Source organism: Ursus arctos, unplaced genomic scaffold, assembly GCF_023065955.2.
Source record: "Ursus arctos isolate Adak ecotype North America unplaced genomic scaffold, UrsArc2.0 scaffold_12, whole genome shotgun sequence".
NCBI lineage: Eukaryota > Metazoa > Chordata > Mammalia > Carnivora > Ursidae > Ursus > Ursus arctos.
Window position 1 is genome coordinate 66,555,736 of NW_026622786.1, and position 16,602 is coordinate 66,572,337.

The 16,602-nt window shown below is 34.3% G+C and overlaps 1 protein-coding gene across 1 annotated transcript in view; it reads left to right on the forward strand.

Moving 5' to 3' along the window:
- The window catches only part of LOC113254217 (cytosolic carboxypeptidase 6-like), a 1,048,184-nt gene that overhangs the window by 661,392 nt on the left and 370,190 nt on the right, over positions 1-16,602 (forward strand). Inside the window, exon 5 of the mRNA XM_057310254.1 lies at positions 13,815-13,909. Coding sequence (XP_057166237.1) covers positions 13,815-13,909 — 95 coding nt within the window. The remainder of the gene's footprint in view (positions 1-13,814; positions 13,910-16,602) is intronic.

Consider the following 16,602-nt stretch of genomic DNA (forward strand, 5'->3'; position numbering starts at 1 on the left):
CGGAGTGCTTTATAATTTGCAATAGCCAAATAAAACACTATGTCATGCTTCAGTGATCAAAACTATGGGGGTAAAAAAAGAGCAAAAAAAAAAAAAAAAAAAAAAAAGAGCCAGAGAAAGGAAACATTAAAAAGAAAGGAAAGAAATCACTTATATGTGGAATATCTTTTCCGTATGCCTGATGAGTAGCTCATTTAATAAATCCAATGTGTGTATACACCTATTGCCCCACCTGTCCTATTAACTTTAATAGTACCTCTGAGCAGGGGAAGCACGGAGTGGGTAAATGTAGTGATTCACTCTCTTGGCACATTGTAGGATGCCTTAGGATTAGGACCATCCAGGCAGTTGGTGCGCTATTCATGCTCCCTGACTTTGCCATCACCTTGGGAGGAGAACAGGAAATCAATTTTGTGTTGCTCTTTCCAAAACATAGATCTGAAACTTTCAAACCTACACTTAAACCTCTTCAATAGCCCCTTCATATTGTTTTCATAAAAGTTAAAATTTCTTAATGTCTTGCATACCTTTTAATGTCACAGTCTCATCTCTTACCCCACCCAGCCCCAGAATTTTTTGCTCCAGCCACAGGAAACATCTTATAATTCCACAAAACACTTAACCTTTATTCTCATTGCTTCCTCTGACTCTGGAATGCCTTCCATGCTTTCCTTCCTGCCCACCCAGTCTTTACTCATCAATAAAAATTCAGCTTTCTTTTCGCTAGGCTGTCTACAGAGGCCACCTCAGCATTTTATTCATGTGTGTGTGTTACATGTTAATTTCCCTCAGTAGGTAGTTCCTTAAGGGCAAAGGGCCAAATTTTATTTAATCCTATAATCCCAACACATAACGGATTAAGAGTCCTATAACTTTATTAAATGAAATAATTAAATGAATATTTCTTGAATGAATGAATGAAATTGAGAACAAAGCTCTCTGTAGGAAATCCTGCCAGATTAAGGAAAAGAAAGGCATTTTTTTATCTGTATATTGTTGGGTATTTATTCTGAGTTAGGGGGAGAAGAAAGAGTCTCCCTGAAAGATCTTATTTTTATTGTCATGTTGCTGATGTCTTTGTTTGATATGCTAAACTTCCCTTGTTGAGAATGTTTTGCTCCATTTCCCTTCTACTTCTTTTGGCTTCCTTCTCAAGTTTACAGTGAGGAGGAAGAATTTTTTAATGTGCAACCAGTAAGCCATTTCTTTACTATCTCTATCAGACTGCACTATCTGGTGAAGATTTTGACAATTTCCAGTTAACAAGACACAGGTGCAGCTGATTAACAAACTTTGTTGGTTCCTTGTGACACCTCGACATCAGCTTATAATAGATAAGGATTCATTTTTCACATAGTGATTATCTATATGCCAAACTCCATGCTTTTGATATATCAAGTCCAGGATTTCCTGGCATTCTTTCAGGAACGTGGGTGGTAACCTATAGATGCTTCATGGGCAGGACGCTTAACTTAATCATATATACACCTACACACATATATGTGTAGATGAGTATACATGTACGTGTATATATGTATCTATACGTGTATAGGTACATACACATATGGGCCTATTTTCATGTGTAGTCTTTTATTGTTTCCCAATCATATTGTCTTGGCAATTATATTTAACCCTAACAACAACTCTTATCATCTAGGTATGATGAGGCAAACAAGACTTGGAAAGATAATAAAGCATGGTCAAAGTTATATAGGGACTAGTAGGTGTGGAATGCCCAACATTTCTTTCCACAATGCTGGAAATCAGGTTTGGCTCAGAGTAGGCAATATAAAAATAGGGAATATGAAGGAAAGTAGCTGATTGGTTGAAAAAATAGAGACCTATATTTTATTCCCAACTCATTGCCATATTACCTATATAACGTTTGATACGTTGTGACAGCTTGGCAAATTCACCCTAAACTCCTGTGCAGTTCAACCCAAGTCACAATAACCTGGCTACATGGGGGCACATGGACTGGAACACAGACATGCTCAAAGCAGCTTTCTCCCATTGTGTTATATATTTGTGGATATTATCAGAAAACTTAGTAACAAGTGGTTGTCTCAAAAAGAGTTAGTGACATCGCTCATATGTAAACTACTCGTGCCTAACTTAAGGATTCCAATTCATTTTTTAATTTAAATATAACCATTAGTAGAATAAAATTAGGACAAATGATTCACAAATGACTAACAAAAGAAAGAAAAGCACAAAGAAAGATTTCATGGAATTGTTGTGAAATATTGTATTTTAAAAAATGTGAGAAAACATGAATAAAATGAATTATAAAAGAAAATAACCAATTAGAGAAAAAAAAGTTCATGGGTGTGAGGCCATAAAAAATAATAATAGGAGAACATTAACTAGAGATTTGCCCTATTATAGTTGAAATATATCATAAAACTACAATTATCAAAACAATGGCTGGTTGTCATTAGAATAAACACACAAATCAATGAAACAGAAATAGAAGTCCAGACATGAACCCAAGCATATAAAAGTTTATTATACAGAAAAAAATGGCATTTGAAATTAAGAAGGAAAAGGATAACTTATTCAGGAGGATGTTGGAAGAACTTGCTAACCATCTGGAAAAAAATGTGATGGTTCTTTATATTTTACACTACAATTTCTAATGAATTAAAGGCATTTAAAGTGTTTAAACTTTTAAATTCAGAAAACTTCCTACTACACATAAAATAACAAAAAGACTCAAAGATCCACCACTACAATTAAGCAGATATGAACATTTGTCATTCTTTAGATTTTGCTTTCTTTTATTGATTTTGATAAATATAACATTATAGGTGCAGTTAAACACCTCTCCTTTCCTCCTCCTTTCTCCCAAAAGCAACAGTAGGCATGAAATTAATGGGTATTATTCCCATGTATGATTTTGTATTTATATATATATATTTTACATTAAAATATACTATTGTTTTGTGTTCTAATGTTTGTCTTTGTCACTAGACAGTTCTGGGTATTTATTTGTGTTGATGAATGTCACACTAGTTGATTCATTTTAAATGCTGAACAGTCGTCTATTATATTAATGAACCACAATTTATCCATTCTAATTCTGAGTTAAGTGGTTTTGGCTGCTTGTTTTGCTATTATAAATGAACAGTGCTACAGTGAACATCCTTGTATATGTCTCCTTATGCAATGTGCAAAATTTGTCTTAGGAAAATGCTCAGAAGTGGAATTGCGGTAGGGGAAGAAAGGGATAAAGAAAGGGGGGGTAATCAGAAGGTGGAATGAAGCATGAGAGACTATGGACTATGAGAAACAAACAGGGCTTCAGAGGGGAGGGGGGTGGGGGAATGGGATAGGCTGGTGATGGGTAGTAAGGAGGGCACGTATTGCATGGTACACTGGGTGTTATACGCAACTAATGAATCATCGAACTTTACATCAAAAACCAGGGATGTACTGTATGGTGACTAACATAATATAATAAAAAACATTAAAAAAAAAGAAGTAGAATTGCGGATTATACCTAATAGTCATCTTTCTTTACTTGTGGTCAAATTCTTCTCTAACATGGCTATTCTATTTTACATCCTCACCGGCAATGTTCGAAAATCACTATTTTATGCATAATTATCAATACTTGGTATTTTTAGATTTATTAAATTTGCTGATGGTTAGGATATGTATTTAATTATTTTCTTAATTTTATTTCCTTGATTACCAGTGAGATTATAACGTTTTCATATATTTATAGACCCATTTCTTTTTCTGTAACTTGTCTGAGTATATCTTGGGGCCTATTTTCTATTGGATTGTTGTTCTTTCATATTTTGATTTATAGGAGTTCTTTATAGGTTGGCATGTTAATCCTTTTCCATTATAAGTGTTATATATACCTTCTTAATCATGGGCTTGTTTTTTCATTTGTTTACTGTATATTTTGACATAACTTCTTTTGTAAAGCAATCAAATATATCTTTGTTTTCCTTCATGGCTTATGTGTCTGGTGCTTTGTTTAAAAAAGGCTTTATGTACCCATAGTCCATAAAGTAATCTCATCTGTACTTTTTATTCCTTAATCCGTTTGGAATTTATTTTTGTATTTGGTATGAGGCAGGAATCTAATGTGATGTGTTTTCCACATGGGTGACCCATTGGTCTAGTACCATTCATTGTTAGTTCAATTTTCCAATCTGATCAACAATATAATCTCTGATATATATGGAGTCTGTTTCTAGGCTTTTTGTCGTGTTCCATTGGTCTATTTCTATAGATCTGTAGCAATGTAAGTCATATTGTTTTAATTTTTGTAACTTCATAGTAATTCTTGTTATGCGATCAGACTCTCTGCTGTTTTTTGCCTTCTGTATTCCCATAGACTTTTTTAAATCAGTTTATGAATTTTTATGTGTGCGCATGCACACACACACACGTACACACCACTTTACTGGGATTTTAGTGAATTACATTGTTTCTAATAATGAATATTCAATTTCTTAATATGATATATTCCTCCACTTGTTTAAGCCTCTTTGATTTGTCTCAATAATGTTTTATAGTTTTCTGTGTAGAGGTCTTATAGTTTTTGTTACATTTATTTTTAGGTATTTGATATTTTTGTTAACTATATATCACATTTACATTTTACTTGCCAATTATTTATTGCTACTATTTAGATACATAATTGATTTTTAAAGGTTTTATTTATTTATTTGACAGTGAGAGCCCAAGTAGGCAGAGCGGTGGATAGAGAGAGAGGGAGAAGCAGGCTCCCCACTGACCAGAGAGCCTGATGCGGGGCTGGATCCCAGGGTCCTGGGATCATGACCTGAGCCGAAGGCAGATGCTTAACCAACTGAGCCACCCAGATGCCCCCATAATTAATTTTTTAAATTGATTTTGTATTAATGAATTCTAATACAGAGATTATTTTGGGGTATTCTACATGCATAATCATCTTGGCATGTATATAAGAAAAGTTTTATTTCTTCTTTCCCACCTCTTTTTCTCTTGTAAATTTTCTTTACCTTACTGCATTGACGAGAACCTCCAGTGTCAGACTGAACAGGAGTGACATTAATAATAACAGGCATTCTTTTCTTGTTCATTCCCAAATTCAATGGAAATTCTTTGAGGTTTTCATGATTAAGCATGATGTTACTATTGGTTTCTTTTTTTTTTTTTTTCTTTTGGTAGATATCCTTTATCAATTAAAATCTTTAATCAGTTTTCTTTTTTTCTCTTCTCTCCATTCTCAGAGAAGTTTTTAATGGAGAAAGTTGGCAAAATATTTTATTGATTTTTTTTTTGTTTCAAGTAATCATTTCAAGTTTTTATTTAAATTGTAGTTATTTAACATACAGTGTAATAGTAGTTTCATGAGTAGGATTTAGTGACTCATCACTTACATAAAACACCCAGTGCTCGTCACAGGTGCTCTCCTTAATACCCATCACCCATTTAGCTCTTCCCCCACTCACCTCCCCTCCAGCTCGCCTCAGTTTGTTCTCTATAGTTAAGAGTCTCTTATGTTTTTTTCCCTCTCTCTCTCTCTCTTTTTTTTTCCCCTTCCCCTATGTTCATCTGTTTTGTTTCTTAAATTCCACATATGAGTGAAATCATATGGTATTTGTCTTTCTTTGACCTATTTTGCTTAGCATAATACACTCTAACTCCATCTACGTCATTGCAAATGGCAAAATTTCATTCTTTTTGTGTATCTGTACATACGAAAGATATATATTTTATCTTATCTTATATATCTTATGTATATATTACATATATATTCTAAAGAAGAATATACATTTATATCTTCTTTATCCATTCACCAGTCGATGGACAGGTGGGTTCTCTCTGTAGTTTGGCTATTGTTGATAATGTTGCTATAAACATCAGGGTGCATGTATCCCTTTGAATCAGTATTTTTGTGTCCTTTGGGTAAATACCTAGTAGTGCAATAGGGTAGTTCTATTTTTAACTTTTTGAGGAACCTCCATACTGTTTTCCACTGGCTGCACCCGTTTGTATTCCCACCAACAGTGTAAGAAGTTTCCCCTTTCTCCTCATCCTCACCAACATCTGTTGTTTCCTGTGATGCTAATTTTAGCCATTCTGACTGGTGTGAGGTGATATCTCATTGTAGTTTTGATTTTGTGTTTCCCCGATGATGAGTGATGTTGCATCTTTTCATGTGTATGTTAGCCATCTGTATGTCTTCTTTGGAAAAATGTCTATTCATGGCTTCTGCCCATTTCTTAACTGGATTATTTGTCTTTTGGGTGTTGAGTTTGTAAATTCTTTATAGATTTTGGATACTAACCCTTTATCAGATATGTCATTTGCAAATACCTTCTCCCCTCCACAGGTTGACCTTTAGTTTTGTTGACTATTTCCTATGCTGTGCAGAAGATTTTTATTTTGATGTAGTCCTGATTATTTTTGCTTTTGTTTTCTTTGCTTCAGGAGACGTATCTAGTAAGAGGTTGTTATGGCCGATGCCAAAAGATTACTCCCTGTGTTCTCCTCTAAGATTTTGATGGTTTTCTGTCTCACATTTAGAACTTTCATCCATTTTGAATTTATTTTTTTGTATGGTATAAGAAAGCGGTCCAGTTTCATTCTTCCACATGTTGCTGTCCAGTTTTCCTAACACCATTTGTTTTCTCCTTGTGCTTATCCCTGTTTTCTTCACTTTCTCTTGCCTTTCTCCACAACCAGGGCTCCCTCCCCTCCATAGCACCAGTGATCTGTTTCTCCCCCATACTACATCTCTGCACTTCCTATTTTCCTTGAAGTACCTCTCCTCTCCCTCTCTCTCCCTCCAGTTGTCAGTTTGTTCTTTCAATCATCAGGTTGATTAACTGAGTATTCAGAATGCTTTGATAGTTACCTAGTTGTGTTTGAGGAATGAGACAAACCCAGAGTCCTCCTACTACACCACCATCTTGGCTTCCAAACATGCTTTAAATCATCCCAAAGTTTTCCAGTTTTAAAATCCTCAAGGAAAGGTTTTTGTGCATCCCCATTCATTGACTCCAGGTAGTGGTATGCTGAAGTCAGCTGATACCTGTTCTCAGTGGTGGATTGTCGAATTTTCAGGAACTTTGTGACTTGTGTTGACTACAGCCAGCATTAATGTACTGTATGGTGACTAACATAATATAATAAAAAATATTATTATAATAAAAAAAATAAAAAAAATAAATACCATGTTCATAGTAGCATTATTCACAATCACAAAGAGGTGGAAGCAACCCAGATGTTCCTCACTGGATTATTGGACAAACAAAATGTGGTATATACATGCAGCAGAATATTATTAAACCTTAAAAACATATCCTTTTACATTTAAATTATCTTTACATTACTGTGTATCTTTACATTTAGGTGTTACATTTTAGTCATTACCTGGGAAAGATGGTAAATGTGGATTTTTTTTTTTCCTAATCAGTTTGAGAAATTTTTAAACATGTAAATTAATCAATTTCCAAATTTTGTGATTACTAATATTTGGAATTGTTTTTACTATTTTATTTTGGGTTTTTCATATACAGTGCTTTTTCTTTGCTTTTTATCTTCCCATCTTATCAAATCTTCTATTATATTTGTGATGTTTCCTTTATTCTCTTTTTCTTTTTACTCATTCAGAATTTATAACTCCTGTTTCTATAATTATAGTGACTACTCTTAACCTGCCACATGCTTATTTGATAGCAATGTCTTAAGTTAGCATCCCTGTCCTCCTTTGGAACCATACAAAGAACTTAATCGTACTTTAACTCTGATTTTGCCTCCCTTCACTTCATCCCAGTTGCAAACACATCTGTTATTGTTGACCAGAGTTTGGTGCAAGCTTATTAGCACTTCTCAAGTTTGTTATTTCATAATAATCATTTTATGCAGTCAGTTCCTATTTAGATTTACCTGTTACTCTGCTCACTGTTGTTTCTTGCCACTCTTACCTTCTTTGGTGTTCAGTTTCTTTCTTTGAAACTCATCCTTTAGTAAGTAGCTCCTTCACTGAGGTTCTGAAACTGCTATACTTCTTAGCTTTTTTTGTCTGAATATTTATTTTACCTTCATTCTTGGGTGATAGGGAGTACATTATTTTCAGGCTTCTCACATTACTGGTGTTAAGTCTGCTTAAATCTAATTTCTGTGTCTTTGTGGGTAATTTATGTTTTCTCTGATTCGCTTTGAAAGCATGCCCTTTATATTTGTATTATGCTGTTTCACTATGATGTGTCTATATCTAGATATTTTTAACCCTGCTTTTTATTGACTTGTGATTCTTGAAGCTGAATATCATTTTCTTTTGAGATTTTTGCCTCTCCCAGTTTCTTTTCTCTCTTTCTATAACGCATATCTAATGTAGATTTTTTTTTTCCTCTGTATCTTTTTGCCATATTTTGTTAATTCACTGTGTTGAGTTTTGGAAATGTCATCTATTCTGCATTTTAACCTGTCTACTGAATTTTAAGATCAGTTAGTGTAAAAAACATATTTCTAGAAGCTCTCTTTAACTTTTTAAAGAATATTTCTTGTCTTTAATTCTTTTTTTGTGTTTTGTTCTGTTTTCATCTTTTGAAATGCTATGTTAATTTTTTAATCATTTCAAAAATACTTTCTTTATAGTTTTATGACTTGAAATTCTTTGTGGCCAAATTCAGTTATTTATTTTTTGGTTGATTCTCACTTTTAGGGTGGATTATTTCCTTATATGTTTTATAAATATGTATGAAAGCTTAACCTCCACAGGACTTTGTTTATGGAAATTCTATGTTCTTGGGCTGCAAATGTGTGCATTTATTTGTTTATTTATTATGTTATGTTAGTCACCATACAGTACATCATTAGTTTTTGATATAATGTTCCATGATTCATTGTTTGCGTATAGCACCCAGTGCTCCACGCAACTTTTCATTGTTTTTACTAGGGGCTCCAGGGATATCTGCCTGTAACTAAACTTATTTTAAATATTTGACCTGGGTTCTTAAGTCCAAGTTGTAGTGTAAATTCAAACCAAACCCAAAAATGTTCTGGCCCATTTTTTAAAATTATTTTTTCTATCCCAAACCCAGAAATAGTTAGGCATGCTTCTTTGTCATCTCCCATTGCTTTTGAATGATTTCTTTCTAGAACATAGTTCTATTAATACTATATCATTTTGAGAGTACTAGATTTATGGAGGCATCTCATTCCAAACATCCTGCCTTATGCAGATTTAAGGCCTCATTTGCTATCCTTGTATGAATATTAAAATGTAAGTTTCTAGATACCAAAACCAATAATCCTGCTTCTGCACCTCTATTTTTCTGGCCTCTGTGGATTTCTATTTATTAGGAGCTCTTTATGTAAAGAATATTCCCAGATGTTCCTATGGTTATCTATGGCAGTACTGTGTAACTTTTTTCATGTCTAGTTACACAGAGTTATATTAATTCACACAGAGAAGATGATATTGTATAGAATGTTAGGGTAACTGGGGAACATTTCTTGGATAACCATATGATGTTTGGTCAAAAAAATTAACACGTAATTTAAAAATAAAACATAAATTACAAAGAGGAAATCAAATGTTAAGTTTATTTAGACAAACCATGAAAGACTCTGGACTCCAGGAAACAAACAGGGTTACAGAAGGGCGGGGGCCGGGGGGCTGGGGTAGCCAGGTGATGGGTATTAAGGAGGGCATGTGTTGTGATGAGAGCACTGGGTTTTATATGCAACTAATGAATCGTTGAACACTACATCTAAAACGATGTAATGTATGTTGGCTAACTGAACATAATAAAAAATTAACAAAATGCAGTAAATGGAAAAAAGAAAGAAAGAAAAGCAAAAGAACCTCTTTGGCTCCCATAAGTTTGAAGTCATACCGACTTGCACATACTAAAAATAAGAAAAAGCCTAACTTTCTGAAATGTTCTTCCTCATCATGATGTATAATACTGTATGTAAAACAAAACAAAACAAATATATAACTCTCCCCAAATGTTCCTTCCTTCCCTGGAGTACTCCCTTCTTTGTGAAGATTGTGTATTATCCCAGGCAGCTGTCCTGACTTGGGTTTAAATAAAACTCTCTTCCTTTCTCTCTAAAATGTTAAAAATCAATCAATCAATCTTCAGATTTTTAATTGAAACTCTTCAGTTTGTGTCTGAGAACATACCATTTTTATATGAGGTTTTTATTTCTGTAATGGATACATGCGATTCCTAATCAAGACTTTTCAGTGACAACCTCTTCAAAATCTTAATAGTCACCATCAGTGAGAAAGTGTTCACACAATAAAGTGATAAAAAATTTAAAACTGTTCAAATATTTAAACTGTATGAAATTATATTTAAGTCATTGAACAGCTCTCCCTTTCTTTTCACTCATAATTGCAAAGTTGAAATTTCATGTGAAAATCAAATGACTTTCAAATCTAATCAAACTTTTAATAAAATGTTTTTAGATAATGAAATATTTTAAAATTGTGATGACCCTCTAATTTGCAGCATGCATGTGCCTATTTAGAATAGTCCCTGGGAGTAGCTTGGACAATCTTAAATGGGAAACTTACTCATGATTAGACAAAAGTATCGGATATATGCAAAGTCAGAGAATCAAGTCCACTGTCTAGCCAGAATGCAGGCTCTTCACTATATCCCCAGACACTGGATCCTTCCATGGCTTACACCTAGAATGAAGCTTGAAGCTTGCACTCCTCCATAGCACCATGAACTGCTTGGTCAGAATGGACAGCGCTCCAGGCCTCGCATATGGCTGCTTGAGAGCTATAATCCACCCTCAGCCTACCAGTGTGCTGCAGGTCACTATTTACAAAGTTCTGATCTAGAGCACCATATTGCTAAAACAAGAAGCCTAAATTAAAAATTTAAATCTAAAGAAGAAAGAAAAAGAAATAGAAAGAAGAAAGGAAGGAAGAAGTTGTAATGAACTAAAATTTCCTATTTTATTGAAGATAAGGAGGAAGGCTTGATAAATACCGAGTACCTCTTATGAGGTAGATACAATGTGCTGGGTAATATACAATCTCACAGATTCTTATAAAAGTTTGTTGGGATGCTGTTATCATCCCAATTTTAGATATAAATAATCAATAGAAAAAATTATCTTGCCCAAGCTCACAGAACTAGTGGCGAACTGGGATTCAGTCCAGACGTATCGGTCTAGAATGTCCATGATCTTATTACTTTTGAGTCAGAGGACTTGGTTCAAATTCTACCTGTTCTACTTATTAGTTATATGAATTTAATTTACCTAATCTCAATATTACTTGCCTCATCCATAAATAAGAGATAATAAATAGTCCATGTCTCAAAAAGTTCATTATCCTCAAAATAAATGAGAATATCAGAGTGTATGATTGGAATTGAGGGCCAAGCATCAGTAGTTTTTAGAAGTTATCAAGTGATTCTAATATATGATGAGGTGATTCTATACACAAAACACTGAAATAATGTTAACAAGTGCTTGACCCAGAATTTGGTACATAGAAAGTACTTAGGAGTTGTTAGCTTTATAATTGTTGTTAACATTACCTTATGGAAGCCATTTCTTGTGATGCATTTTTGGTAAATAATAGATACTTTAGTGTAAAATACAGAAAGCCAAGATTTCTTGCACTGCCTACTTCCACATACCTTTGATTCTCATAGCCACATTTTGCCTTGCTCAAAAGACTGGAAAACATTTAAAAAAAAAAAAAAAAGAAAGTTTGGGTGGAGAATGGCAAGTGATGGTGTTCTTTTTGCATGGAGTGTCATGGAGAAAGTATAGTTTTTATGATTCGTTATTAGTTTCAATTCCTTCATGTCTAAAATTGGGCTAAAATAGACAACTTTTGTTTATAGATGGAGTAGCTAAATAATATAGCATATTTAAAAGACCTGGGAAATTTTCTTGGGCAGAAGATAATAGGATATTAATGATCAATTGATGTTTCACTTTCTTATTTCTTTATTCCAGCTTCACATATGAACATTATTTCTGTACTAGATTTTCCTTTATATTTAGCATTAATCTAGGTCCTAAAAGTGCAGTATGGCTTCCAGGTTCACTGGAAATGGATCTGACACCTGGAAAATCTCAGAAGAGAAAAGGGGGATTAAGCCCTGTGAGGTTCGAAGGCCATTTGTCCCCTTGATATTGATTTTCTTAAATCAGACAGTAGACAAGACCCTGGGAGAAGTAATTGAACTGACAACAGGCAGGTCCATGTTATTAATAATTGAACAGTCTTGGACATTCTTGATGACTTAATTTAATGACAGAAGAGAGGTCTGCAACTGAAATGCCTGGTGATGGGGTCAGTGGCTGGGTCTCTGAGCAGAAAGGAAAACACATTATTCCTAAGAGCTTATTTCATAGAACAAAGCATTTTGTGGTATTCCCAAATATGAAGCCAGAGAAAATAATTTTGATTTTCTCTTTTAAGAAAACAAAATTTCAAATGCTTAAAAAATTACCAGTGTATTTATTTTTGCCCTTACTTTACTAAACAGGCTTGGTTATAGTTATGGAATTTTGAACCTTAGTGAGTAACTCAAGGGTAGAGATCATGGACATTTTACTTATCTTTTTTATTCCCTTGATTTAAATATCGACTCTATATATTAATTGCATGACTTTGGACAAATTAATTCACCTCCCTGAATTCAGTTTCCACATCTGTAAAATGGAGATGTTAATATTTTGTATAGTTATAGTAGAATATTTAAACATTTATAAAAATGTGTAAGATTCCTGGCACTTAATATTATATAATACATCACACAATAAATATTTGCTCAATGAAATAATATGTGAATTTTGATGCTTCCCTTTCTTTCACTGCCTATGGATAGAAAAACTAGTCTATGGTAACCTTTTGAAAGTTTTCCTTTTTCTCTGAGTATTCTTGCTGCCCTTGCTCTGGTCCTCCTCTCTTTTGGACTATTTCAATGGTCATTGAGTGTCTTTTAATCCTAGTTCTCTTCTCTTTCCCCATCTCTCCTCTCCACTTATAATAAAACTGTTTACTAAAGCAAAGGCTGATCTCTTTTAACTATACTACCCTCCTGGAAAGATTTTAGTCATCTAGGGCACACCACTCCCCCATTTTAAAGGTGAAGCCCAGAGAGGGAAAGGGACTTATCCAAGTACCGATGCTTATATAAATTGATGCTGAGATTAGGATTGAGCTCAGTATCCCTGACCCCCAGCGGAGGATAACAAAAAGAGGTGCAGAAGGGGATATATATCCTCTAGGTCTAGTAGAAAGGGTGCCAAACAGTTGCAGAACTTTTTAACTTCAATTTTGCATTCACTTATTATCTTTTCTAAACTTCAAATGCAATACTGTTACTCTAATTAATACTGTTATTCATTTCCATATCAATTCTAAGTCAGCCCGGAGAAAGGGCATAGTTAATAACAATAGCTAAAATTTATGTAGCATTAACTCTGTACAAAGCATGGTTCCAAACACTGTAAATATACTACCTTATTTAATTATCATCAGTAATCCTAAGTACTGTTATTATCCCCATTTTTCAAATGAGGAAACTGAGACACAGAAAGGTTTAGTAGCTTGGCAAGGTCACACAGCTAGAGAGTGGTAAAGTAGGATTAAAACTCAGGCTTCCAGGTTCCAGAGTCTGTGCTCTTGGCTACTGTACTAAGCTGGCACAAATACATTGAATTTCTGCAGGCACCATTTATTCTCACTATACTGTTGGCAACTAGTTCATATGGCTTCCTCTAACCTTGCTTGTCGTTTTCGTTCCTAATTAGCAGGAAGTGACAACTTGCATAGCATAGTCTTCTGATAAACTTTCCCTTTTTTTCAGAGAGTCATTTTCAACATTGTTAACTTCAGTAAAACCAAGAGTCTTTATAGAGATGGGATGGCCCCGATGGTGAAATCTACAAGCAGACCCAAATGGTAAGTGACCAGAACGGGGTCTACTTCTGGTTGGAAATTTGACCCAGGTATCAGAGTTTATGTGCTAGATGGCTAGGGCTTAGCCTCACTGGCACTGAGAGGAGTAAGATGAGTTTCTTGATGGCCATCATTTGGGTTCTAGGTTTAGGGCTCTTTGAGAATGTTGGGATAGGGGACATGGTTCCACACATGGAGTGACCAGCATTCCATTATGAGGGAAGGTACGGTCTGTTACTTGGTAAACTTCCTGTCCTGTTGGCCTTTTATCTTGGTATCTTTGGAAATGTAACTGAAATTGATTCTATGATGTTTTTATTTTTGTTTCCTAGCCTGAGCATGGATGTTGTATAGTAACCTGGTAGAATATTAGGAACTAGAGTTTAGTAGATTTCTCTTGCTTTGCTTGTTTTTTGTGGCATTTTTATATAGATGTTGTGTGCTTTATGGATGTTAAAGTTATACTTGTTCATTGCTATAACGAGGGTGAGGAGAGTTTGATAGGCTTATTTAAAATAGTAATAATTATGATAGTGATGATGATGATAACTGCTCTCACTTACTGAGAACCTATTCTTTTTATATATTTTACATTTGCTGTCACTATTATCACAACAGTTTTGCAAGGGAGAACTTAAATATTCCTATATTACAGATGAAAAAATTGAGGCTAGGAGAAGGTAAGTACTTTCTCAACACCATAGATACTGAGAGGAGGAGCCTGTGTTATTTTTATTACCCCCATAGTACCATCAAAACCAATTTTTCATCCATCCATTCATTTATTCTTTCAACAAACATTGACTGAATGTACCGAAATGAGAATTTTTAAAGACAGAAACCAGTGTTATTCATCTATCACACAGTAGGTATTAACTGAATGCTTGTTGAACTAAACTGAATTCGTTATGAGAATTTACATGTAAAGTGCTGGGCACTTCCTAAGTGCTCAATAAATGTCATCTATTATTAATAGTATTATGTAAAACACTATACAAATGCGAGGAATTGTTAATATTATTCTAGCTTTGATCCCTGTTCAAATTTTAATGACTAGTGAGAAGATCATCTCCAAATGTCTATATTTATAGAAAACTAGCAATTCATAAATATTGAATTGTGCTTTTATCTACAAACGATACTTGGCAATTTTCTATAATTGTTGGGCTCAGAAGCTCAGGTTTGTAAAAGTGTAGGCATTGGATGATAATGAAAACTGTTTATTAAAAGATAAAAATATCTTCCTGGGCTTGTTTTTTTGTTTTTGTTTTTGTTTTTTGTTTTTTGGGGTTTTTTTGCTTTGCCGCATCAAGTCAACTATATTGCTGTTCCTGGATCTCCTTTAGACAGTGGGATCTGGGCAAGGGGTAGGTAGGCCTTTGTTTTGAGTTTCTGAACTCAACCCAGTGGATAATAATATAGCACATCTCTGTTAATAGGTGTATGTGTAGATGTGTACTTCAAACCTTGCCAACAAAAGGACATCACTGTTGATCTGATCATGAGGGCCCTCAAAATAACATTATACTTCTTTTATGAGGCCCTGTGTTACGATCTTACACAGCAACCATAATCACCATCCCTTTTTCCCTACTGTTCAGTGCTGGAGTCTTCTCTTTTTTTGTGCTTTTTAAAAATCCTTAAGCTTTAATCATTCCATTTTTTTTTTCTTAATTTCTTATCGATTATCATTTGGGGCCTCTCTGTTAGGGCTCTTGACAAGATTTTAAAATATTAATGAGTTCTTGCATTTATATTATAATACCTGAGGATGAAGTTAGTACTCTTACCCAGTGTTGGCAGGCTCTCAGTAGCAGCCTTTATTCAGTCATTGGGCTTTTCTAATGGTCTGAAAGAGCTTAAATGTTCAGAATTCAGTTTATTGTAGTTCATCAGGCTGGTAAGGTACAAGGTACCAGAGCAAATCAGGTTGTTGATACGTCTCATCTCTCATCTTTTTGACTTTGCTAACCCCAGACTTTGGATGCAAAGCTACTCACATTCCTTCATAGTTCCCTTTCTTAAAGCCAAACTGAGATATTGTATACTTAGTAGTACTTTATTGATCATCTTAATGTGTCACATACTATTCTAGATATTGGGGATACAGTATATATATATATATATGACAGAAATGATCTGTCCTCAAAGGGAACTTTCTTTTTACAATTTTATTAACTGATCTGTACATGCCATTATTGTTACACTCCTTGCTACTGGTTTGTTCTGAGGATTCTTTCTGCCCCTTTAGTGTTTTCTGCTTAGGACTTTCTTCTCTTTCTTGTGTCAGTTACCTGTACCAGAATCTGTCTTCCAGTAGTCATTTAAATGTTCTTAGGGCAACATAAAAATTGTACATGACTGTTTGGCTCTCAGATTATTAGATTTTATTTGCCCTGAAGATTCCATTATAATTTAGGATTCTAGACAACAGCCTGACTCAGAACTGACAAATACATTGTAGATTCCAGTATTAGAATATCTCCTCTAGTGTTTTCCTAATTCCATTTTTCCCCAAATCCAAGGCAACCAAACAAAAGAAGTTTCTGATACTTTTCTTATCTAGGGACTTCACTTCCTTTAATATTCCAAACAGACCTTGGAAAAACTCTTACCTCATGACAAATACTAAAATTTCTAAATTTCCTGGATGAAATATGTACCAGCTTAGGAAAAGACATTTCACCTTTTCAAGG